The sequence below is a fragment of the Lipotes vexillifer genome, unplaced genomic scaffold, assembly GCF_000442215.2.
Source record: "Lipotes vexillifer unplaced genomic scaffold, Lipotes_vexillifer_v1.1 scaffold382, whole genome shotgun sequence".
Taxonomy (NCBI): domain Eukaryota; kingdom Metazoa; phylum Chordata; class Mammalia; order Artiodactyla; family Lipotidae; genus Lipotes; species Lipotes vexillifer.
The window spans coordinates 7286114-7296341 of NW_006780611.1; the positions used below are offsets into that span (position 1 = coordinate 7286114).

General features: G+C 54.6%; 1 protein-coding gene across 3 annotated transcripts in view; it reads right to left on the minus strand.

Annotated features, from left to right (window-relative positions):
• Positions 1-7651, minus strand: part of SEPTIN3 (septin 3) — a 20255-nt gene extending 12604 nt beyond the window's left edge. Inside the window, exons 1-3 of one of the 3 annotated variants that reach the window (XM_007453957.1) lie at positions 7503-7651; positions 2516-2707; positions 205-333 (exon numbers count right to left, since the gene is read on the minus strand). In XM_007453957.1, coding sequence (XP_007454019.1) covers positions 205-333; positions 2516-2707; positions 7503-7512 — 331 coding nt within the window. In that variant the 5' untranslated portion in view covers positions 7513-7651. The remainder of the gene's footprint in view (positions 1-204; positions 334-2515; positions 2708-7502) is intronic. The other 2 variants (XM_007453958.1, XM_007453959.1) reach the window with 2 other exon arrangements.
• Between the last annotated feature and the right edge of the window lie 2577 nt (positions 7652-10228).

The following is a 10228-nucleotide window of genomic DNA, read 5'->3' on the forward strand; positions in this document are numbered from 1 at the left end:
GGGCACGAACCCGTGTCCCCTGCATCGGCAGGCAGACTCTCAACCACTGCGCCACCAGGGAAGCCCGTCCCTCGTGTTTAGGGCTTAATTCTATTCTGTCTTGAGGTTGCCTTTCATCTGTCTCATTCCCCAAGAAGCCCCATTCTTTCCCTTTTCAGAGGCTCCTCTGAACAATGCCCATTGGGGTCCCTGCCTGATCCTCACCGTGCCCGATAGCTTTGATCTCCACTGTCTTGGGAATCTTCTCTTCCCGGTTCCAGCTGGAGGCCTTGCGGCTCACTTGGGATTTGAAGAGGGTGTTGACTAGTGTTGACTTGCCCAGTCCACTCTGACCTGCAGCAAGACAGGAGGAGGATGAGAAGGCAGGGAGACCCCATGCCCACCTGCCGAGCCCAGTATCTCTCCCCTGAGCTTACAGAATTCTAGAGCTGTGATCCAGGCCCTTGACTGACAGCTCACTGGGGAGGCAAGGGGCTGAGTAGGGAGAGCAGGTGGGTGGGAACGGTTTCCTACTTACTGGTGAAGGACCTGGGGGAATGTTAGTTGGATTCCACATTCTCTCCTCCTGGAGCCCCAGGACCACTGGGAAAGGAACAACCTCTGCATTTGCCTCATGCAGTGGTTTTCGGTTTTGTTTTGTTTTTGCTTGACCTAAGTTTTTAATATTTAATCATACTAAAAGTAAAGAAAGAATTACTTTGCATACTGACACTGCAGTTCTGCAGATTTCATTCCAAGGGAGAGCTCCACACTAACAAATATTTGAAAACCACTGGTCTGAGCAGTGTTTCTCAAACATGCACAAGAATCACACGGGCAAGCCTGGCAACTAATGAGTGGCACTTGGCATCACCTGGATGCTTGTAGGAAATGAGGTACCCCAGGCCCCACCCCAGCCCTATGAATCAGAATCTGCATTTTAACAGGACTTCAGATGAATCAAATGGGCAATAAAGTCTGAGGTGTGCTGGTCTAGAGCATTCCTGTCGTATATTGGGAAATGGGCCCGGCAGGGGGCTGGAGCCTAAGGTTCTAGACTCAACTGTGCTTCTTGCCTGAAGCCTTGGACGAGCCATGTTTGCTCCTCTGGGCCTTAGTTTCTCTTTACTGATAGGACGGTGGGGAGGGAGGGAACTGGATGAGACCAGGGATGGCAAATAAGGTACATTTCTCAATCCAACTGATCAACTGGCAGTAGAGTGGTGAACAAGACATCACCCTCACCCTCAAGGAGCCATTTGGTGTGAGGGAGACAAAACATAAGCGGACAATGCCAAAGGGAATCTAATTCAGTCTCTCTGGGATCAAGGAGGACTTCTACGAAGACGCAATAACTAAGCTAAAACCTAAGAATGACTTCAAATGACCCATGAGAAGCTGGGAGGGCGGGTTCTAGAGAGAGCGAACAGCATACACAAAGGCTAAGAGGTAGGAAAGGGCATGTTAAGTCCAGGAGAACTGTTCCTTGTAAGTGAGGAGCCGAATGCTAAGTCCAGGAGAACTGTACCTTGTAAGTGAGGAGCCGAATGCTACACGGGAAGTGGCAAGAGATCAGTGAGAGGCAGTACCAGGCCAGGCTAGGAATTTCAACCCTTAAACTTATGAAAGCTTTTAAGTAGGATGTGTGACTTGAGTTTTGCAGGTTGGAAAAATTATTCAGTCACTGGTGGACAATGGATCGAAGGAGACAGGAGACAGAGAACCAGGAGAAAAAGAAGTTCGCACCAGAAAGTAAATCAACTTATGTCACCAAGCACAATGTTTAGTTTAGCCGATGTTTTTTACAGCAAGACTTCCCAGATGATTTACACTCTGGCCTAGCTCCTTATGTTTAAGCAGCACTGAGTCAGGTGGCCCTGGTAATCCAGGGGAGAGATCCACTCGGCCTAGGGTGGTAGCAGTGGAGATGGAGAGAAGTGGACAGACTTGAGAGATATTTACCAGGTAAAATTGACCGTATTTGATGAGTGACTGGATTGGGGGATAAAGGAGGAGGAAAGAAGGATGATGCCCAGATCCCAGTTTCAGCAACAGAGAGAATATCTCACTGAGGTCAGGCAAAGGCCCCCCTCTGCTCTTACATTCTGTGACCCAGTGACCCTACTTAGTCACCAGTGTCCTGGAAATTCTCTCTAAGCTTGAAAGCACACAAAAGATCAGAAAGAAGACCACCTTTCATCCGATCCTCCCCCAGCTCCTGAAGTTAGGGGAGGACACTGGTGATGCCCCCCGTGTGCCACACACACGAAGGCAACTTGAGCACAGCTGCAAGGCTGCCTGTGTACAGCCAGGTGTTGATGGGGCCACAATGACCACCCACCCACAGCTCCCACCCTTGGATCAGCCAGCCTGTGGGGAGAAAGGGGTCAGGCCTTTGTGATCAGCACAGCGAGATCTTTCCTCCGAGAAAGAGCTCATTCGAGAGAAGCCAGGGCTGAGGCCGTCCTCAAGAAAGAATCGGGATCCTGGGTGCTGCCCGCCACCAGGGCCTCCAGGGAACCCACGGCCTCCATACCAACGACCATGATGTTGAAGTCGAAACCAGTCTTCATGGTCTTCTTGCGCATCTGCTCGATGATGGTGTCGATGCCAATGTAGCCCAGCAGGTTGGGGTTGATGCTGATGGGCTTCATGGGCACTGCCGGCTTAGGCCTGGGCTCAGGCACCAGCTCTGACATGGCTGCGTCCGTCCTGGTCTCCGGGAGCCCTGAAAAGCCAAAGTGGGAGGGGTGGGCTAGAGGAAAGCAGAGGTCACGTGGAAGGCACAGTATTATTCTCTGGATACAGAATCTTACAGAGTTGGGCCTGGAAGGGACCTTCCATGTCATCCAGTACAGGTCTCTCATCTCACAGATGAGGAGACTGACGCCTGGGGGGGAGGGGCTTGCTAAGAACACAGCAGTCAGATGCAAAATCTAGACCAGTACCCAGACCCTGCAGTTGCTGGGGCACTTTCATATGCACTTCGCTGCTCCAAAGAACCACATCTGTGTCTCTAACCCAGGGGTTTCTCCACCTTGGCACTATTGACATTTTAGGCCAGATAATTATTGCAGGGAGCTGTCCTGTGCATTGTACGATGTTTAGTGACATCCCTGGCCTCTACTAGATGCAGGGAGTAGCCCCCCCAGTTTAATGACCAAAAATATTTCCAGACAGTGACAAATGTCTCCTGGGGACAACAGTGCCCCAGCTGAGAACCACTGATCTAAGAGATGTCTGGGGTTATTCCGACCCGAGTTCCTGCCTCCCCCAGAGAAAGGGTAAAGACCTTTTAGGATACTGGACCTAACATCTGTTGACTGCCTGTCACTGATCCAGTTGCTTGTCTTTTAGAAGCACATGGGGAGACTTCCCTGGTGGTCCAGTGGCTAAGACTCTGTGCTCCCGTTGCAGGGGGCCCAGGTTCTATCCCTGGTCAGGAAACTAGATCCCACACTCCACAACTAAGTGTTCACATGCCGCAACTAAAGATCCCACACACTGCAAATAAGAATATTTATTTACAACCAAGTAAATAAATAAATATTAAAAAAAAAAAAGAGGAAGCACATAGGGCTACCTCATCTCTGCAGAGTGAGCATCACTCCTGTCTCCCAGCCTCCGTGTCCCCTCTGTTCCACAAGCACTGCTGCAAAGTAAGGAGGTCTGTGCCCTGAGGTGCCCCAGACACCCTCCGAGCCTTAGTTTTGAGTCTGAGGGGGAATAAGTCTCCCCTTTTGACTGTTGGGGAGAGGATGAGACCCAAGTAGGGGCCATCACTGACCTAAGATGACATGACACAACGTGTTCTTGGGATGGTGGGTAGCAAAAGAAAGGGGAGGCTGAAATCACAGCCCTTCTCCAGTGGAGAAAGGCAAACATCCCTCTGGGTCTGGCAGATCATGGGTATATTCACATACAAGAGAAATCTGTGTGTTTCCTCATCAGGCCACTGTCCACCAGGGTGGGTTTCAGGATACAGCAACTCCATTTCCCTCCTCGTAAAACGGGGTGTGTGGTGATGTGGAAAGAGCCTGGCTCTGCTGCTTGCCAGTTTTGTGGACTTGGGCAAACCACCCCCCCTTCCCATGTGCCTGCTTCCTCCTCTGTACTCCATAAACTGGTTAGGATCGTGATTAAGGCTCTAGTGAGCACTGCACACGAGGTACATGCCTAGAAGCGCCTGCACAGTGCCTCACTGTTCAGACCCTGTTGCTCCTGTCCCTTTCAAGTTCACAGCCTGTCAGGAGGGGTAATGAAGTGGTGCCTGTGAAAGCACTTGTTAGAGGGAGGTGCCCCAGATACTAATTACACAGTACAGTTACTGGACTCCACGCTCTCCAAAGGCCCTCTTCCAGCTCTGCCATTCTAGAATCCTATGGTTCATGGTAACCACCCTGCAGAGTCTCAGGCTCACAGAGAGAACTGATGGAGCAGCAGATGGGAAAGAGGGTGAGGGGACAGGAGTACCTCCCTCCCCCACCCCCAAACCCAGCCAGGAGTCTGTTCTTGTACCCCTACCACCTGGTCCTTCCACTGGTCCTGGCAAGACTCTCTCTCTCTCTCTCTCTCTCTCTCTCTCTCTCTCTCAATTGGAAACCATTCTTTCCTTGTCACTTCCAGGCACAGCCAAATCTGACAAAGTCTCAGGACCTCCCCAGGGCCTGGCGTGGCTCCCTCCTGCTTCCCAGGAAGCTGTTGCCAGCCAGGCGGCCCCAGAAGGCAGCACGATTGGCTCAGCCCTGCAGCAGCTGACTCTCAGCAGCCTGGCCTCCACATCCACCCTGCACGTGGCTCCTGGACCCAACTCAGCACACCTGCACTGGGGACCAATGCCCCATTTTCCCTGCCCAGCTGCTCACACGGCTGGCCCCATTCATCTCCCTCATGCCTCTAGAGCCAGCCCATTTGGTCTCCACAACCTGTGTTGTGAGATAGATCCATCGGTGTGTATGTGTGTGTCGGACAGGCAGGGTCTTACCTCATTTTACAGACCTGGAAAGTGAGTCTAGTATTTATTTATGGGAGTTTTTGTAAGTATTTTTTTTTTTTTTTTTTTTTTTTTTTTGCTGTACGCGGGCCTCTCACTGCTGTGGCCTCTCCCCTTGCGGAGCACAGGCTCCAGACGCGCAGGCTCAGCAGCCGTGGCTCACGGGCTCAGCCACTCCGCGGCACGTGGGATCCTCCCAGACCGGGGCACGAACCCGTGTCCCCTGCATCGGCAGGCGGACTCCCAACCACTGCGCCACCAGGGAAGCCCCGTAAGTATTTTTATAAAGTGTGTGTCCTCACCATGGCCTGCTCAGCCCTGGTCTGTCAACTGCAGCATCTTCAAAGATCATTCCCCAAAAGACAGACCCTGGTTGCAAGAAGGGGGCGGCCTACCAGATTCCCAGGCAACTTCTAGGGGCTACAGCAGGCCTGCTGCAGGTCCAGAACGGGAGCAGATCTCACCTTCATTCTTCTATCAAGCACCTATGAGCACCCATAGAGCTCCTGCTGGCAAGCTGCCCCTCCCAACCACATGGCAATTACGACCACCCATCAGCCACAGTTACTGCAAACCTGTGGTGGGTCACTGTGTCACAGCCTTTGCTGGAAGACCCTTTGCCCACTCCAGCCCCTGGCTAACTCGTACTCTTTTTTCACCATTCAGCCCAAGGGCTACCCCTCAGGAAACCTTCTGCTTTCTCATCTCATGTGGATGCCTCTCTTCTGTGCTGCCTCAGCCCCCTGACTAACTTTCTAGTCATCACATTCATTCATTCACTCACTCCATCCCATCCATCCCAACCAGGCCTTTCCACATGCTGTCAAATGGGAACCTACTCTAGCCAAACTTTAGACTAAATGCCAAGGACACTTTTGGTGTCCAGACAAGGTCCTTGCCCCCAAGGGCCCACTGTTTGGTGAGGGCGCCTGACAAGTACATAAAGCCCTCCAGGGCACAGGACAAATGCAGCTCTGGAGCTGAATTCTGTAGCTCCATCCTCTGCCCTTACAGCTCCCCTGGTCCCGCCATGCCTACTCCAGATGGCCCATACTTGACTCCCAGCTGGATGACCCCTGTGAGCCTCAGTGTTCTTCTCAGGAAAATAGGTACAGTACCTACCTTGCTGGGTTGCTATGAAGCTTATACAAAAACATGGACATAAATTACCTGGCACTGAACATATGCCAGTTCCCACCCTTCTTCAGGGCAGGAGCCACGTCTTATTGATTTCTGTGCCCCAATGAACCTAGTATAACAAGACACTCAGCAATGAATGAATGAATGAATGAATGAATGAATGCAATCCTCACCACAAGGCAGATGCTACTTCAGAGCCATCACTTTTCTCCTCCCTCAGATGCTGCTCCCTTGGCAGAGCAGCTGACCTCCACCCAGCAAATGGCTCTTGTGTGGGCCACAGTCAAGGAGGTAGACTCTGTTATGAGACTTTCTCCTTCCCCTGCAACAGGGATTGGAGGGGGGACTCCCCAAGGGTGGGCAAGAGCTCAGGATGGGGTCACGGCAGGATGTAGCTCAAATATGCCATCCTGCCTAAGTGGTTCTTGGGGCTCCTCCTAAGCTCCCAGCTCTCTCAGGGCCCCTGGAGAGGAGGGGATCTGTCTGCAGCACCCCCTGCCAGGAGCCACCTGCCCATCAGTGCTCCAGGAAGAGACACTGTCCACCCCACTCAGCTCTAGCTTAGTCCCCACAGAAACAGCACCTCCCCCCATCACCGTGCCAAGCAAGGACCCTGGTGCTTTCTTTTACAGGCAAATGAATGGCTTTGTCTTTGTCTGGCCCAGGGACCCCACCCCTCTGCTGGGAAGGTGGCAGCAGGGGGAGGGAACCTTTCCAGAATAGCACCTTCCTCCCTGGCTTAGTGGGGATCCAGGGGGTGGGGAGGCTCTTCCATGGGGAGCTGCAGGTCTTCCTCAGCCCCCAGCCGCCTTCAAAACAGCGCCCCCACCCGCAGAGGCAATTCCAGTCCACCCCAGCTCCAGCCCCCGGCTCTCAGAAAAGGAATCACAAAAGATATCTTAGTACTTTCCCATTCACAGAAGCAAAGGGCCCTGGGATACCCCTGCCTCCATCCCAGTCCTCTGGAGGCCAAGGAGTTCCCTTGGAGACCACCAGCTGGTGCCCGTCTCAGTGTGCGCCTATGTGTGGGGGAAGGGGTCTACGTGTCAGCGCACAGGTCTCTTGTCTGGCTGTAGGTGGTCCTGATACCTGTGTGTGGTGTGCATGTGTGTGCACTTCTTGGTGTCCTCCAGTGTGGAGCTTTCTGTGCGCATCTGGGTGCCTCCTCGCTTCTTCGGGGCTCTCTGTATCTCTCCGCGGTTCCATATGTGCATTTCTCCGGGCTTGTACACCTTGGGATGTGTGCCACCGTGTGTGCGTGTGCCCGTGCGTATGTCACCGCGCATGGGTTCCTCAGCGCATCAACCCTCCCCGGGCAGCATCTCCAGCCGGGCTTTGGGGGCCGCAGCCTCCTCCCGGCGCGCGCCGGTGGCCCCGCCGGCCTTCCTACCTTTGGACATGAATCCTCCTTTGTCTCCGTTCCTCCGGGACGATGCTCAGGGCGCGGGGCTGCAAGGCTGAGCTGGACGCGGGCTCCTCCTGGGTCGAGCAGACCCTGCAGCCGGGCCTCGCCCCTCTGCGTTCTCCGCCCACCCGCCCGGCCCGCGGCCCGGCAGCGCAGTCCCCGCGCCCCGCGCTGCCGCGCCAGCCCGGGACTTCGACTCGGCTGGCTCGGCGCAGCGCTGCCCCTGCCCGCTTGCACCGATGCCGCCGCCGCCGCCACCGCCGCCGCCGCCGCCGCCACCGCACCACGTGACCCGCCCGCCCCGCCGAGGGCCCCTCCCCCTCCCTCGGCGTCCTCGCCCGCACCGGCTCCCCTCCCGCCCGCACACGGGAGCCGGCACCCAGGGCCGGTTGCGGGGAGCCGGCACCCAGGGCCGGTTGCGGGCCGCCGGGGAGGCGTGCGGGGGCGCTGTGCCTGCAGGCTCGAGGTTCCGGGTGGGGCATGGTTCCCGCATCCCAGTCCTGGTCCCTCCCCCTCGATCCTGCTCCCGGCCTGTTACCCTCTAGGCCGGGGCGGGGCGGGGAGCGCAGGGGACCTGTGGGAGCTGCGGGAGGCGGTGCGCGCGCGAGAGTCACGCGGTGGCTGGGATGCTGGGCTGGTTCAACGCGGTTCTGCCCAGACGCGGGTGCCTATAGAACCCTGACTGATTCAGGAACCCGGGTTCCAGGCCTGGCTCTGGGATGATGAGCCCTGTGACCTTGAGCTAGTCAGGAACTTTCCTGAGCCTCAATTTACCCGTCAGAAAAATCATCCTTGTATTCAGTCAACTTGAATGGACAGCATATTGCCAGGCCTTGAGAGGACAGGAATGAGGACCGTCATTTCTGTCCTCAAAGAGCTCTGGGTCTGGTGGGTCAAGACAGAAAGCTGGCCTATCCTAACGGAGGGGGTGGGGTATGCACAGGGTTCTGTGGGTGCAGGGGGGTGGGCACCCACCGGGTACTCTGGGTGCAGGGGTGAGGGCCCTTGATGAGGGCCAAGATGGAAAGGCAAATATAGGTGCAAGGGAAGAAGGGAAAGCAGTCTATGGAAAGACCCAGAGGTGAGAGCTGCATGGTGCTGGGGACAACAGAGCTCCCGGGTGCACCAAAGCAGGGAAAAGTCCAGACAGGGATATAGAGTTAAGAGGCTGGAGAAGTCCAAAGCCTTGGAAGCCAGGCTAAGGAGCTGGACTTATCAAAGAAGGTAACAGCGGGTCACCAACAGCTGTTAAGCAGAAAGTGCTGCCATGAAATATATGAGTCCCTGTGGCAGCTGTGTGGAGGGGCAGGGGGTGGCCTCACAGGGACAGAGGGATGGAGAGGAGGGGACAGACAGCCAGGGACTGAGGAGGTTGATCAACAGAGTTGGAATTAGACTGGATGGGATGAAGGAGAGAGAAAGATGAGGAAGACGAGGATACCCAGGTTTCTGGTATGGTGCCTGCAGCTGAGGGAGTGAGATCAGGGAGGGCAGAACTCAGGAAGAAAGGGGCTGCCTCTAGACATGCCCGGGAATTGTCTGGGTAGAGGGGTCCGGCAGGCCACTGGGTGTCTACACCTGCATTTTGAGAGAGAGGGCTGGGCTGAAGATGGAGGGAGAGCTGAGGTCCCATAGGGAGGAGGGAAGACCAGAGCCTGGGTGGGCTCCCCCAGGCCGAGTGTGCAGAGGGCAATGAGAAGGGGACTGACAACCCCCAACGCCAATTAAGCCACTGGACTGGATGCTTTCCAAGCATCTGCCAGACCCAGAATCTCTGAGCCTTTGAAATGTTGGGAATGAGACTGCCCAAAGTAGAATTCCAAGATCTGGGTTCCCATTAGCTTACTGCCATCAACCAGCTGTGTGACTTTAGGCGTGTCACAGCCTCTCTAAGACCAAATGAACTTCTAGTCCTTGTGTTGACCTGTTTTTACTTCTATGTAGGACTTCCAACCTACAAGTCCCCAACTCACCTTTCAGGACTAAAAGGCTGGGGGTAGGGGACCGAGAAAAAGTTCCAGGTGAGGCACCTTTTAAGCAACAGCCATCTTCCTGAAAGGCCGACTGGGGATGATTTAGAAGGTCTTGGGTGAGATCACTATTCACATCTAGAGGAGCCTGGCAGTGTCGACTGTTAGACAAATCACCACTTACTGAAGTGCTGGTCTATATTTTCGTGTAGGTGGTTTGCTTTTCAAGCTGGACTCACCTATAGATCACCTAATTATTTCAGCTCTTCAGGGAACAAAGAAACAATCATGGAAGATGCTAAAGGACAGACTCAGCATAATTGCTCTCCCACAAATTACCCCTGTAAACCCTCCTTCTGATGGCTTCCCTCAACCTGACCTCTGACTGGCAGGGTGGGACCCAGTTCAGGGTGCACCCCCTGTGTTCTGCCACTCAATCCCATTCCCTTTTCTCCCAGCTCATTCAACTCTGACTTTAAAGTCCCCCAGATCTATCCAAGCATAATCCAGCTCCAGGCTCATACACCCCAGCAGTCCAGCGCATCCCCAGCCCAGCTCTTTGCATTTACCTTTGGTTTCTCTGGCCAGGCCCAGCATGGTGAGCTCTGTGACGCAGTCTCTGGCAGCCTCTGCTGTAGCATGGTCCAGGGCTGTATCTGTGCTTCTGCTTGGCATTGATGGGTAGGTGACAGTGTCTGATCTAGTCAGCTTAATGACACTGTCCAGCGTGGTCTCACCAGT